The sequence below is a fragment of the Vidua macroura genome, chromosome 1, assembly GCF_024509145.1.
Source record: "Vidua macroura isolate BioBank_ID:100142 chromosome 1, ASM2450914v1, whole genome shotgun sequence".
Lineage (NCBI taxonomy): Eukaryota > Metazoa > Chordata > Aves > Passeriformes > Viduidae > Vidua > Vidua macroura.
In genome coordinates, this window is record NC_071571.1 from 153,771,354 (window position 1) to 153,786,090 (window position 14,737).

Below are 14,737 nucleotides of genomic sequence, written 5' to 3' on the forward strand. Positions count from 1 at the left end.
GAGTGAGTGGAGTGTGACTGGAAGTAACTGGGAGGCACTGGGGAGCAACTGGGACCGCTGGGAGCTGAGCCCCTGCAGGCGTCCCCCAACACCCAGCATTCCCAGTTGTTCCCAGTCACCCCCCACTGCCATCCCAGTCACTCCCACTGCTTCTCGGCCACCCCCCAGCGCCTCCCAGTTGCTTCTCAGTTGCCCCCAGTCACCTCCCAGTGCTCCCAGATCGCCCCCAGAGCCTCCCAGTTGCCTCTCAAATGACCCCAGTGACTTCCAGTTGCTCCCCTCTCATCCCCCTTTTGCTCCCCCAGTTGTTCCCAGTCGCTCTGAGTGCTCCCCCAGTGACTCAGTGGCTCCCAGTCACCCCCCAGTGCCCTCCCAGTCACTCCTAGTCACTCCCAGTCTCCCCCAGTCACTCCCAGTTACCCCCCCAGTGCCCTCCCAGTCACTCCCAGTGCCCTCCCAGTCACTCCGAATGCTCCCCCAGTAACTCAGTAGCTCCCAGTCACCCCCCCCCAGTGCCCTCCCAGTGCTTCCCAGTCACTCTGAGCGCTCCCCCAGTGACTCGGTAGCTCCCAGTCACTCCCAGTTGCTCCCAGAGCCCTCCCAGTGACTCGCAATCACTCCCAGTCACCCCCCAGTGCCCTACCAGTGCTTCCCAGTCACTCTGAGTGCTCCCTCAGTGACTCTGTAGCTCCCAGTCACCCCCCCCAGTGCCCTCCCAGTCACCCCCCCCAGTGCCCTCCCAGTTCCCCCCAGTCACTCCCAGTCACCCCCCCCAGTGCCCTCCCAGTTCCCCCCAGTCACTCCCAGTCATCCCCCCCAGTGCCCTCCCAGTCACTCCCCCAGTGCCCTCCCAGTTCCCCCCAGTCACTCCCAGTCACCCCCCCAGTGCCCTTCCAGTTCCCCCCAGTCACTCCCCCAGTGCCCTCCCAGTCACTCCCCCAGTGCCCTCCCAGTTCCTCCCAGTCACTCCCAGTGCTCTCCCAGTGCCCTCCCAGTTATCCCCAGTCGCTCCCAGTTCCCCCCCAGTCACTCCCAGTGCTCTCCCAGTGCCCTCCCAGTTCCCCCCCAGTCGCTCCCAGTTCCCCCCCAGTTATCCCCAGTCACTCCCAGTTCCCCCCCAGTCACTCCCAATGCTCTCCCAGTGCCCTCCCAGTTCCCCCCCAGTCGCTCCCAGTTCCCCCCCAGTTATCCCCAGTCGCTCCCAGTTCCCCCCCAGTCACTCCCAGTGTTCTCCCAGTGTCCTCCCAGTTCCCCCCCAGTCGCTCCCAGTTCCCCCCCAGTTATCCCCAGTCGCTCCCAGTTCCCCCCCAGTCACTCCCAGTGCTCTCCCAGTGCCCTCCCAGTTCCCCCCCAGTCGCTCCCAGTTCCCCCCCAGTTATCCCCAGTCGCTCCCAGTTCCGCCCCAGTCACTCCCAGTGTTCTCCCAGTGTCCTCCCAGTTCCCCCCCAGTCGCTCCCAGTTCCCCCCCAGTCACTCCCAGTGCTCTCCCAGTGCCCTCCCAGTTCCCCCCAGTGCCCTCCCAGTTCCCCCCCAGTCGCTCCCAGTTCCCCCCCAGTTATCCCCAGTCGCTCCCAGTTCCCCCCCAGTCACTCCCAGTGTTCTCCCAGTGCCCTCCCAGTTCCCCCCCAGTCGCTCCCAGTTCCCCCCCAGTTATCCCCAGTCGCTCCCAGTTCCCCCCCAGTCACTCCCAGTGTTCTCCCAGTGCCCTCCCAGTTCCCCCCAGTCACTCCCAGTCACCCCCCCAGTGCCCTCCCAGTCACTCCCCCAGTGCCCTCCCAGTTCCCCCCAGTCACTCCCAGTCACCCCCCCAGTGCCCTCCCAGTCACTCCCCCAGTGCCCTCCCAGTTCCCCCCAGTGCCCTCCCAGTTCCCCCCAGTGCCCTCCCAGTTCCCCCCCAGTCGCTCCCAGTTCCCCCCCAGTCACTCCCAGTGCTCTCCCAGTGCCCTCCCAGTTCCCCCCCAGTCGCTCCCAGTTCCCCCCCAGTTATCCCCAGTCGCTCCCAGTTCCCCCCCAGTCACTCCCAGTGCTCTCCCAGTGCCCTCCCAGTTCCCCCCCAGTCGCTCCCAGTTCCCCCCCAGTTATCCCCAGTCGCTCCCAGTTCCCCCCCAGTCACTCCCAGTGTTCTCCCAGTGCCCTCCCAGTTCCCCCCCAGTCGCTCCCAGTTCCCCCCCAGTTATCCCCAGTCGCTCCCAGTTCCCCCCCAGTCACTCCCAGTGTTCTCCCAGTGCCCTCCCAGTTCCCCCCCAGTCGCTCCCAGTTCCCCCCCAGTCACTCCCAGTGTTCTCCCAGTGCCCTCCCAGTTCCCCCCCAGTCGCTCCCAGTTCCCCCCCAGTCGCTCCCAGTCACTCCCAGTGCCCTCCCAGTCCCTCCCATTTGTGGTTCTGGTTCGCTGGGGGGGGGGGTGTGGGGGGGGGCGGGGACACCCTAAAAATACCCGGGGGGGGGGGAGGGGCTGGCTCGGGGCCCGATCCTGGCTAAAAAAAGCTGGGGGGGGGTCACGTGACCCTGGGGGGGGGGGAGGGAGCGGTACCGGGACCCCCGCGACCACCGGTAACGGGGGGGGGGACACAGGGGGGGGGACACGGGGTTGGGGTCCGGGGGGGCTGGGGGGGGGCTGGGGGGTCTGGGGGGGTCACCGGGGGGGACACAGGATTGGGGTCCGGGGGGGGCACCGGAGGGGCTGGGGGGGACAGAGGGGATTGGGGGCTGGGGGGGGTCTGGGGGACACCGAGGGGGCACAGGGGACTGGGAGTGGCACTGGGGGACACTGGGGGGGGGGGGGGGGGACATGGGACCGGGAGCAGGATTTGGGGTCCTGGGGGGACACTGGGGGGGGGGACACGGGACAATGAGGGGGGATTGGGGTCCTGGGGGGACACGTGGGGGAGGTAACAGGTGAGGGGGTGCTGGGGGAATCTGGGGGACAACGGTGGGGGTCCTGGCATTGGGGTCCTGGGGGGCCGGGCGCACTGGGGGACCCTTGGGGAGGGAGGGAACCAGGAGGCCCGGGGGGGAGGCAGGGGGGGACCCCAGGACTGGGGCCCTGGAGGGGCACCGGGGGGGACGTGGGACCACGGGAACGGGACTGGGGTCACAGTGGGGGACTGGGAGTGACCCCAGGGTTTGGGCTGGGGTCCAGGGGGGCAGCGGGGAGGACAAGGGGTCCGGGGCCGGGGGGCAGCTGCCCTCGGTGTCCCCTCAGTGCTCCCACAGCGTCCCCTCAGTGTCCCCCAATGCCCTTTCGTGTCCCCCGTGTGCCTCAGTGTCCCCGCGCTGGGGGCACCCCGTGGCCTCCCTCTCCATGGACCCGCTGCCACTGACCCTGGCACTGCTGGCAATCACCGTGGCCACCACCGTGGCCACCACCGTCCCGCCCGGTGACACTGCCACCTCCCTGGTGGTGGCCCTGGACATGGCCCGGGACTCCTTCGATGACCAGTACCGGGGCTGCGGCCGCGCCATGACCGCGGCCTTGCCGGCCCTCAACCGCTCCGAGTTCCGGCAGAGCGGTCACTTCGCCGAGGGCTGGGCTCTGGCCGCGGCCGAGTGGCGCGTCCGGCTGTCCCCTCGGTCCCCTCGGTCCCCTCTGTCCCCGGCCCAGGCCACCGCCCTGCTGGCCTACACGGCGCCGGTGCCGTTACACCGGACCTTCAACGACGCCGTGCGCGCGGCCGGGCGCTCCCGGCGGGAATACCGGGACAACTTCCACTTCAAAGCGCTGCATTTCCTGCTGACCCAGGCCCTGGCGACGCTGAGGGACGCCGGGGGACCGCGGTGTCACCGCGTGTTCCGGGGCGTGCGCGGGGTCCGGTTCGAGGCGCGGCGCGGCGACACCGTCCGCTTCGGTCACTTCGCGTCGGCGTCGCTGCGCAACGAGAGCTCCTGGAGCTTCGGGACGGACGCGGCGTTCCAGGTGCTCACCTGCCAGGGCGTGGCCATCCGGGAGTTCTCCTTCTTCCCGCACGAGGAGGAGGTGCTGATCCCGCCCTTCGAGACCTTCGAGGTCACCGATGTCACCAACGTCACCAAGGGTGGGGACAAGGCGCGGATCTGGCTCCGCTCCAGCGGGACCTTCAGCAACTACAACTGCGAGTGGCTGCGAGGTGACAGCACGGGGGGACATTCCCTGGGGTACGGGGACACTCGGGGAGGGTGAGGGGACAGCGACAGGACACACCGTGCTGGGGACACTCGGGGAGGGGACAGGGACAGGGACACCCAGTGATGGGGACACTCGGGGAGGGGACAGGGACAGGGACACTCAGAGAAGGTGAGGGGAACCAGTGCAGGGGACAATTGGTGGGGGTGAGGGGACAAGGACACACGGTGCCGGGGACAAGGACAGGGTCACTCAGTGCTGGGGACACCCACTGTGGGCATGGGGACAAACCCACCCCCAGTGCTGGGGACAGGGGACAGAGACACTTACTGCTGGGGACATCCAGCGTGAGCACAGGGGGGACAGGGACATCCCGTGCTGGGGACAGGGATGTCCCACATGTGGGACGGGACAGAGACAGGGACCCCCCAGCACTGACGCTGTCCCTCCCTCTCAGCAGAGCAGCGCTGTGGGGATGGGCCCTGCGTGTTTGACGCAGGTGAGCTGGGCCCCCTGACCCCTCTGTCACCCTGTCACCCCTCCCCATGGCCCCCCTGTCACCCCTAAACCACCCCCATGGCCATCCCTGAACCCTGTCCCCTCCCCATGGCCCCCCATGCCCCTGTCACCCCTGGTCCTCCCGTGACCACCCTGACCCCCCCCTCATGGCTCCCCTTGTCACCGCTGTTCCCCACTCATGGCCCCCTTGTCCCCTGTGTCACTCTATGACCCCTCTGACACCCCTGGGCTCCCTGTACCCTCCCATGGCCCCCCGAACCCCTCTGTCACCTCTAACCCCCCTCCATAGCCCCCTGACCCCCCCCTCAGGGCTCCTCCTTTCCCCTGTCACCTCTGTCCCCCCCTCACTGTCTCCCTGTCCCACTTACCCCCCCCCCCCACCCCCAGACCCCTCTGACCCCCGTCTTTTTCCCCCCAGGCAGGAGCATCCCTGGGGACCTCCCCCACCTCGGAGGGCTCCTCCTGGCCACTGCGGCCCTGGCAGTGGCCACCGGGATCCTCTAAACCACCAGGCCACCAAGACCACCACAGTCATTGTGGTCACCAAAGCCACTTGCACTCCCCCAAGCCATGAGGCCACCAAGGTCACTGAGGTCTCCGAAGTCACCGTGGCCTCTGTGGCCACTGTGACTTGCAAGGCCACCATGGCCACTGTGGCCACCAAGCCAGGACAAGGGAGGGGACAGCAGTGGAGCTGCGGGTGCCACCAGGATGTTGGGACAAGAGAGGGACAGGGGGACCCTGGCTGTGCCATGGCTGTGGTTCTTCACTTTTTGGTATTTTTTGCCTCCCTTTCCGATAATTTTATTTTTTCTTCCCGATTATTAAACTGGGTTTTCCTCAATCCCTGAGTTTTCCTTTCACTTTAACCCTCTGGAGGAGGAGGATGAGGAGGAAGGACAGAGAAACCCTCAGGGCAGGGGGTGTGTAGAAACCCAGGGCACCGGGAATATTTCTCTGTCTTCTCTGGGGTGTCCTGATCCCCAGGGGAGAACTGACTTTGACCCTCATTCATGGAGAAAACTTCCAAAGCCTCAAGGTGAACCAGAAACCACAAAAGTGTGAAATAGATTGTAGAGATTGTAGAGAGCAGTGTGGTGTGTCACAGGGGTGAGAAATTTAGGTTTTCGGATTTTTAGTATGTTATAGATGGGTTCAAGATGGAGGATATAGGGTGTTGTCTTGAGTTCCTTTCTTCTTTCTTCTTCTTCCACTTTCTTCTTGGGTTTAGGTGGTATCTTGTAATTGGGTGGAAAAATCCACATTGCTCGTCTTTAGGGGTCGGTTATTGGGTTAGAAAGGAAAATAATTTAGGTGTCACTTCTTAATTGAGCAGCTTAGTTTTTGATTAGACTTAAAAGTCCTTGTAACAAGAGATTGTTGGCCATTTTTGTGCTGTTTTTCCTGCACGCAGAGTCTGGTGCAGACGGCGTGCTGAAGTTTTGATAAGATAACAATAAACAGAAGCTGAAGACCGAAAAAGTCCAACGTGTCTCTGGTTCCTGACACAGAACTGCTCCAGGAGGGTCTCCCCTGCCAGGGCCCACAACTTGGGGCCCACAAACTCACAGTGTGGTCTTGAAGGTCCTTTGCCATCCCAAATTATCCTGGAATTTCAGGATTTCCTGCAGGCAGGAGGAAGAGGGAGAGGAAGAGGAAAAGGAGGAGGAGAAGGTGGATGAAGAGGGTTCTGAGGGTGGGACAAACCCCTGAAGAGTCGAATTTTCTACCCCAACAACCCAGAAAAGGCCTCGACATTCTAAGGTGAAGGGTAGGATGAAGAATCTGGGTCTGGGGGTGACATTCTGTCCTGGCGTGTCTGGGTTTGACAAGACAGGTGTCTGCCAAGGAAGGCAGGAGCCTCCCCTGAAATGGAAAATGTAAACCCCCTCCCTCCAAATTGTTATAATTTTGCAATTAAAAGGTTCTCAGGCAAAGATATGGGAATAGGAATAATTCCTAGTTCTTTACTAGGAAAACTAAAAATACAAATGCAATGGTACAAATAAAAAAACCCAAAACCCTGCCAGAGTCAGAAGAGGCCCTGGCAGGCTGTGGGTCAGGGTGGTGGCAGCAGTGCCATTCCATGGGGGCTCAGCCCTCCTGCAGTGCCAGCTGTGCTTCTGCTGGAGCAGGATCCTGGACAAGGCTGGAGTTTTCCTCTGGAGCTCCAGGGCTGCTGGAGATGGGCCTGGGCTTCCTCTGGGAATGCAGTGGGGCAGAGAGCTGCTCCTCTGGGAATGCAGTGGGGCAGAAAGCTGCTCCTCTGGGAATGCAGTGGGGCAGAAAGCTGCTCCTCTGGGAATGCAGTGGGGCAGAAAGCTGCTCCTCTGGGAATGCAGTGGGGCAGAAAGCTGCTCCTCTGGGAATGCAGTGGGCAAAGGCTGCTGTGGTGTCCCAAAGCCTCAGATTGTATCCAGGTAGGAATGCTTGGCTCCTCCCCTGGGCGCAGCATCTCCCCATGGGATGGTGGAGTTTTCTCAGCCATGCAGGGACACTCAGTGGCCATGGACAGGAGATAATTAATAATTAATGGCCCATGAACAGCAGATGTCTCCCCAGAGGGAGGATTGGTTTGTGGAAGAGACAAAGAAAAAACTGCCCAATGAACAGAGGATAACTGCCCCAGCTCTGACAGATGGGAAATAGAATTCACACCCCCATTTCCAACCTAAGACATGGTGACAGGAGATGGGTGCCCGTTTCGGCCTAAGAGGGTCCCTGTGGTGCACATGAGAGCTGTATTAGGCAGAGTTCAGCAGGTCAGAGAAAGAATGATATCGATAAGAAGAGATAAACAACCTTGAAAACTCAATCGGATGCATTCCAGGCTCCTTTTTGGCTGCACGGGCTAAGGAAAGCAAAGACTCTTTATGATCTCGGGGTCACCCTGACCTTCAGAACCCCCAGAAATCGACGCTCTAACAGCAGCTCTGCTGTCTCCGAGGCCTGCCTTTTGCAGCTTTCCCAAAACCCTCTGTCCAAGACTGAGCACCAAGATGTTTCCTATCACCATCCGAGTAGCAGTTGCATCTGGACAGTTTTCCTTATCTCCTGTTAATGGGCCCATCAGTGTCAGAGATAACACTCTCCAGGAGCCAGCTCTGTTTGACAGGTGATTAAGAACACACTTCGTGACTCAAAATAACATCAGCCCATTGTGAGATGCTCCGCCCAGGGGGAGAAGCTAGGCATTCCCACCTGGATAAATCCAGGGATTTCTAGACAGAAAGGCAGCCTTTCCACAGGTTTCCGAGAAGACACAGCAACCACATCTGCCACTCCAATTTGGACTGCAGCCACTCCAATTTGGACTGCTACCAGCACGATGGTCAAAGCGGGTGTCAGGTTGTATTCTGACTTTGCCAGTGGTCTTCCTTTTGTATCATTGTGTGTATTCTTTGTCTTTTTTTTTTTTTTTTTTTTTTTTTTTTTTTTTTTTTTTTCCCTTTTCCCAATAAATTGTATTTCTGACTTGTATTTCCGACTTGGAGTCTCTCACTGGTTTTGCTTTCAAACCAGAACACCCTCTGATTTCAAGGATTCCCACACCTCTCCTTGCCCCACTACCAAAACCAACACATCAGGTTTGAATGTCTGCTGTTAAGCTGACATCTCTGGAGTCACAGCCAGCTGCAGTTCCCTGCACTGGCTGGCAGGCTGGGAGTTCCGTGCTGGTTTAAAGGTGAACTGGGGAGAAATGGAACCCACAGAATGAAACTCGGCCCCCTTTTGGTCAGGGTGATGGTCGCGCTCAGTGAGCAGTGGGGAGTGGGACTGGGGGGCACTGGGGGGACATGGGACCATGGGACCGTGGGATTGGGGTCCTGGGGGGTGAGAAATTAAGAGAGAGAATAGAAAGTTTCAGTTCCCCTGAGGATGCTGGATAGGGCTTGAAGATGAACTAGCAGAAACCCATAGAGGATGTAAAAGCGTGGACACAGCCGGGCAAAGGCGGCTGGAACCCGTGGAGGAAGAGAAAAAGGGAACTGCAGTGAGGGGTTTTTGGCAAGTTCTGGACCACAGAAGGAGCAGTGCCTGCCCAAAGAGAAAGTTTGAGGTGAGGTCATCCGAGATATTGGGGCACTCAATGAAAACCACACTGAGAAACGCAATTTTTAGGACCCTACAGGACCATAAAAGGACTTCCAGAAAGAGGCAGAGCCATGCAAATTATTTCTAGTAAAAGTGAAGTTTCTGTACTAGGTAAGGGACACATTTTAATGAATATTTATAATTATGCTGGATAAGTTCCCTGTGGCAAAGTCCTCCATGACCTGCAGGACCATGAGAGATCTGCTGTGAGTCTGAGCTGATAAAGAATTCCGGCTTTTTGATACCTCCAGTTCTGCCAGGGAGTTCACTCTAGATGATTTTGGTATCGGGGACTGGGGGAACTCGAGGGGGACACTTGGGTGGGGACACAGGACTGTGGGACTGGGATTGCAGCGCTGGGTGGATACTGGGGGAGTCACAGGACTGGGAATGGGGTCATGGGGTGTTCTGGGGGAAACTGAGGAAGGACACAGTATGGTGGGGGTGGGACTGGGGTCATGAGGGGGCCAGGAGACACTGGGGGGCCTGGATTTGGGTTGAGGTCCTGGGGTGATGCTGAGGAAATTTGGGACTGGGAGTGGGATTGGGGTGTGGGGACAGGCCGAGGGGGACACTGGGGGGCTCAGGGAGTGACCCCAGTATTTAGATCAGGTTCCTGGAGGTCTGGGGGGAGTTGTAATCATGGGAGTAGCATTGGGCTTCTGGAGGGCGTAGGAGAACGTGGTGTGGGATTGGGGGCCCTGGGGGGCTGGGGGCTTTGGGGGGGGGCATAAGTAACCCCAGGATTTGGGATCAGGGACCCCGGACATGTCCAGGGGTCTGGTGGCCAGGAGTGCCTCCCTTCGCCCTGGACTGACCCCTCCCCAGTCCCTCACTGAGGAACCCTCCCCTCGTCTCCTCCGTGTCCCCTCTGTGTCCCCAGTGTCCCACACTGGTCCCTGTGGCCTCTCCCCTCCATGGCCCCCTTGGCTCAGACCCTGGCACTGCTGGCAATGGCCGTGGCCACCGTGGCTGTTGATGTGGTGACCCTGGACATGGCCCAGAACTCCTTTGATGACCAGTACCAAGGCTGCGGCCCTGCCATGACTGCAGCATTGCCGGCCCTCAACCGCTCCGAGTTCCAGCAGAACAAAAAGTTTGCCCAGGTCTGGCTGAAGGCTGCAGCTGAGTGGCAGAGTCGGGGGTCCCCCGTGTCCCCTCTGTCCTCTCCATCCCAGGCCGTCGCCCTCATGGCCTACACCATGGATGACCTGTACGAGGAGTTCAACAAGGCCGTGCGCACGGCTGGAAGCTCCAGCCAGGAATACCGGAACAACTTCCACTTCAAAACGCTGCATTTCCTGCTGACCGACGCCCTGGAGACGCTGAGGGACACTCCGGAACAAAACTGTTTGGAGGTGGGCTGGGTGGTGTGCGGGATTCAGTTCAAGGCCCAGAGTGGCGACACCGTCCGATTCGGTCAATTCATGTCGACGTCAATGAGCAGGCCATCTGCCCAGTGCTTGGAGCCGAGCACTCTGTTCTTGGCTCGCACGTGCCACGGCGTGGACATCCAGAAATTCTCCTACTATCATAGTGAGAAGGAGTTGCTGATCCCACCATTTGAAACCTTCACGGTCGTCCAAACCATCTGGGACGGGAAGACGCAATATATCATGCTCTATTCCAACGGGCTGAAAAGCAACTACAACTGCGAGTGGCTGAAAGGTGACATCACAGGGGACAGCCTGGGGGGATGGGGACACTCACTGTGGGCATGGGGACACCCATGATAAGGCACAGGGGACAGTGACACTCGCTGGGGATGGGGGACAGGGGCACCCGCTGCGTGATTGTGGGGAGAAGGACACCCCGTGCTGAGGAGAAGAAGTCTGGGGACACCCACTGTGGGCAAGGGGACAGGAACATCCATGACAGGCCACAGGGATGCGGATCCCCACTTCTGGGAGGGAACGTGGACAGGGACACCCCTGCCAGGGGAGGACAGGGACAGGGATACAGCCAGGGAACTCCCCATTCTGACCCTGTCCCTCCCCGCCAAAGGCAGTGCTGTGGGGACGGGCCCTGTGTGCTGGATGCGGGTGGGTCGGGGCCCACCATGGCACTCCCTGAACCCCTCTCACCCCGTCACGCCACCCCCTGACTCCCCTGAACCCTGTCACCTCTAAGGCCACCATGACCCCCTGACCTCCTGGTCCCCTGGTCGCCCCCATACTCCCCCCCACCCAACACCCTGTCACCTCATGGCCCCCCCCCTCACCTGTCACTCCTTGGCCCCCATTATGGCCATCCCCGACCCCCTCATTCTCCCATGGTCCCCCGACCACCCCTCTTTGTCCCCTAGGTGGGAGCATCCCCATGGCCCCCTTCCACCTTGGAGGACTCCTCCTGGCTACCACGGCTCTGGCAGTGGCCACTGGGACCCTCTGAGCCACGAGGCCACCAAGGTCACTGAGGTCACTGCGGTCACTGTGGCCACCATGGCCACCAAGACCACCATGACCCCCAGAGAAACGAGGTCACCAAGGCTGCCAAGGCCACGACTGCCACTATGGACAGCTTGGCAGCTAATGCCACCATGAGGTAACTGGGGCCACCACTGTCACTCTGGCCCCCATGGTCGCAATAACCACCAAGGCTACTGTGGCCACCATGTTCACCAAGACTCCCTGAGCCACAAGGCTACCACAGGCACTGTGGCTACCAATACAATTTTGCAAAGAAATTTTATTAAATTATTCTATAAAACCAATCCCATTAAATAATTCTGACAAAGCCACCAAAAAGTGACAATTCCTAAGCAGGGCTTGATGGCACTCCCCACACCAGGACTCGTGGGAACGTCTCTTTCTCTCAGCCTTGAGGAGGATCCTTGGGGAGCATCCCCTACCCGAGAGAGGAAACTCACACACACTAAATTTCAAGCAGGAACATGGAAGAGGAATCTCTGTCTGAGAGGGGACTGGGCGTTTCCAGGGTCAGGTGATGGATGGCCAGGCCCGGCTCTGGTGCTTCATCCTAAGCTGTCAATTTGGTGATTTGGGCTGGTTTTTGCCCAATTCAGCACCAAAAATCAGCGCAAGACCCCTCTCAATGCAGCCCCGATGGTCACAAATGGGGCACTGTCCCTTGGACACATTCCAGGCAGAGCATCCTGCCACATCCTGCAGATCAGGGGGCCTTAAAGGCTGGAAACTGGGAAGTTCAAGTGGGCAAGGGCAGGTCCTGTCCCTGGGGAGGGACAGTCCCCAGTGCCAGTGCAGGCTGGGGATACTGGCTGGAGCATCTCTGGAGAGGGACCTGGGGGTGGTGGCGGGTGACCAGTGGGGCTGGCTGTGTGGCCTGGGGCCAGGAGGGATCCAGAGGGCATTGGGAAGAGCAGGGCCAGGAGGTCAGGCAGTGATCGTGCCCATCTGGTTTGCCCAGGGAAGCACACTGGGAGTGTTGTGTCCAGCTCTGTCCAGTGTCATGTCCAGCTCTGTCCAGTGTCATGTCCAGCTCTGTCCAGGGCCATGTCCAGTTCTGTCCAGTGCCATGTCCAGTTCTGTCCAGGGCCATGTCCAGTTCTGGGCAGCTCTGGACGCAGTCCTGGTCTCAGGGATGGCGCTGCCTGAGCTGGGAGGTTGGGCCAGGTGCCCACTCTGGGTCCTTCCAGCCTGACCCGATCTGGGATTTGGGGATTCTGGCAGTTGTGCTTCGGGAATTGTCCACCGGAGGGCAGCAGCGAGCGCGGGCCATCAGCGCTCCGGCTGCAGTTCCGGGTGCCGACAGCAGGCGGCAGCACGAGCTGGTGGCGCTGCCGAGCGCCCGCCCCGCCCCATCCCGGCCCCGGGGGCTCTGCAATGGTTTGGGATGGAGCGACCTTAAAGCCCGTCCGGTGCCAGCCCTGCCCTGGGCAGGGACATCTTCCCCTGGCCCGGGCTGCTCCAGGCCCTGCCCAGCCTGGCCTGGAACCCTTCCATGCATGGGGCACCCACAGCTTTCTTAACAATTGGCCTTGCTCCCAGCGTTGTCGCTTTTTCCTTATTCAGTCCCTTTGTTGTGTTGTTGAGGTTTAATAAACGTTTTCATTTTAAAGCGTGTGGTCATTTCTCACACTCACCGTGGTCTCCACGATCACCAAGGCCACCGTGACCCCCAGGAAAATGAAGTCACCAAGGCCACCAAGGCCACTACTGCCATTTTCCCTGGAGGAAAAGGGAAAAAAGAGAGAGAAGATGGAAGAATGTTTATCTTTCCTGATAAGGTGGGGGTAACTCTTTATGTGCCCTGTAGCTGTTATCTCTGTGTGAAGAGTTTCTTTTTTATCTTATCCCTTTTCTTGAGCTAGTAAAAAAATATCTTACATCCCAGAGTTTCTATTTCAACATTATGTTATAACCTAAAACTACATTTAACACACTACATAAGAGAATTAATACAGCATAACTTTCTAACATCACACATATAATAGTCATTGTAATATTTGCCAAAAGCCAATCAAAAAATATTCATTTTTCACAACATGGCAGTAGTGGCAGCTGATATAGTCCTGAGTGAAGTGTCTGTTTCGTCGGGATAACGTCCAGTGAACGTGTAATGAGGACCCTGCTATTGATATGCCAACAATCAGCATCTGCCGTCTGAAGAAAGTGTGGACCGAGGCCCAAACTGGAAGTGCTAAAGAGAAGGAGCCAAAACCACAGCCAAGAAACTCGCACGCTCTGAAAAGGCAGACCAGAGGAAGAGCCATGTAAAATAGTTCCTGCAATAAGTAAACCAGTTTATGGAAAAATATGGATATGCATAAGGGTCTGTGAATATGAAACGGGCTGATGTAAGGGAGGAGGTATTTAAGGGGTTTCCCTGAGGGTGACGGTGTGATCTTGGCTGAGTGCCGAGACTCACCCGGCCGAAATCTTTGCTTTGCTGTCTTTGTCTCCCGTTGTCCTTTATTAAACTTTCTAAATTTTCACAGGAGAGTGAACGTGTTTTCCACATCTCAAAGCAGAGGCTCACGCACGGCAGAAGAAGCAGCTCTGGCCTGGGCTCCGGTGGTAGCTGTGAATTCCCTTCCCCAAAGCAGCAGCTCCGACCATCCTCCTCCAAAGCCGAGAGAGAGAGAGAACCAGCAACTGCCCCAGGCCCATTATTCACCTGCCCAATTCCCGTAGTATCTCTGCCCCTCAGAGAGAAACTCCCAGGTAAGAGATGTGCAACCAGGTGCCCTCCTCTCCAGAGCCTGGCCACTTCTTTTGTTTTTCCTACGTACCCAGTCATAAGTCTTTCTTAGCAACTTATGGGAAATAATTCTATATGCAAAAAGAAAGAAAACCTTTCTTTTTCTTTCAAACTTAAAGTTTTATTAAACCTCAACAAGACAAAAAAGGGACTGGATATGGAAAAAGGGACAGCACAGGGAGTGTGGCCCTCTGCCAGTGGCTCGTCAACAAAATGGCGGCTCTGCCTTTTATACTCCGTGTGTTGTATCAACCAAATACATATTTATAAGCAGTCATGCATATTCAAATATTTTCCTTCTATATCTCTTGCCCCTCCCAAACTCTGCCAGTTGACTCTTCCTTGCTGTCCAGTGATGAAGACCTTCCTGCAGTCTGACTGGAGGGGAACAACAACAGGGTTTGCCCTTTCCCAACTGCCCCACGCAAGGGGCACAGGTACACGCCCGCCCTCCACATGTCCCTGACAACCCGGACAACCAAAGCTGTCCGATGGCAACAATACAGAGGGGGGCAATGGGAAGAACAGAGGGTGTCCAAACAACAAACAACAACAATAAATCACCAAAACTTCTCTTAAAATACACACAATATTCATCTCTTAATTGTGAGAGCAAATCATCACATTACCCATCTATAACAAAGCTGCGGCTGCCCCACGCATGGAAGGGTTCCAGGCCAGGCTGGGCAGGGCCTGGAGCAGCCCGGGCCAGGGGAAGATGTCCCTGCCCAGGGCAGGGCTGGCACCGGACGGGCTTTAAGGTCGCTCCATCCCAAACCATTGCAGAGCCCCCGGGGCCGGGATGGGGCGGGGCGGGCGCTCGGCAGCGCCACCAGCTCGTGC

General features: G+C 58.6%; 2 protein-coding genes across 3 annotated transcripts; both read left to right on the forward strand.

Annotated features, from left to right (window-relative positions):
• The first annotated feature begins 3,219 nt into the window (after positions 1-3,219).
• LOC128808005 (GPI-linked NAD(P)(+)--arginine ADP-ribosyltransferase 1-like) lies at positions 3,220-10,574 on the forward strand. Of its 2 annotated transcripts, XM_053978771.1 has the most exons (3): positions 3,220-4,103; positions 4,560-4,598; positions 5,037-5,432. In XM_053978771.1, exons 1-3 carry the CDS (start codon positions 3,302-3,304, stop codon positions 5,120-5,122), a joined length of 927 nt encoding a protein of 308 aa, XP_053834746.1. In that variant the 5' UTR covers positions 3,220-3,301; the 3' UTR covers positions 5,123-5,432. The 2 variants fall into 2 exon arrangements, with proteins under 2 accessions (XP_053834746.1, XP_053834753.1); XM_053978778.1 differs by lacking the exons at positions 4,560-4,598; positions 5,037-5,432 and adding an exon at positions 10,382-10,574.
• Positions 8,837-11,426, forward strand: LOC128808022 (erythroblast NAD(P)(+)--arginine ADP-ribosyltransferase-like). Its single transcript, XM_053978788.1, has 2 exons — positions 8,837-10,381; positions 11,019-11,426. Exons 1-2 carry the CDS (start codon positions 9,631-9,633, stop codon positions 11,102-11,104), a joined length of 837 nt encoding a protein of 278 aa, XP_053834763.1. The 5' UTR covers positions 8,837-9,630; the 3' UTR covers positions 11,105-11,426.
• Positions 11,427-14,737: the final 3,311 nt, after the last annotated feature.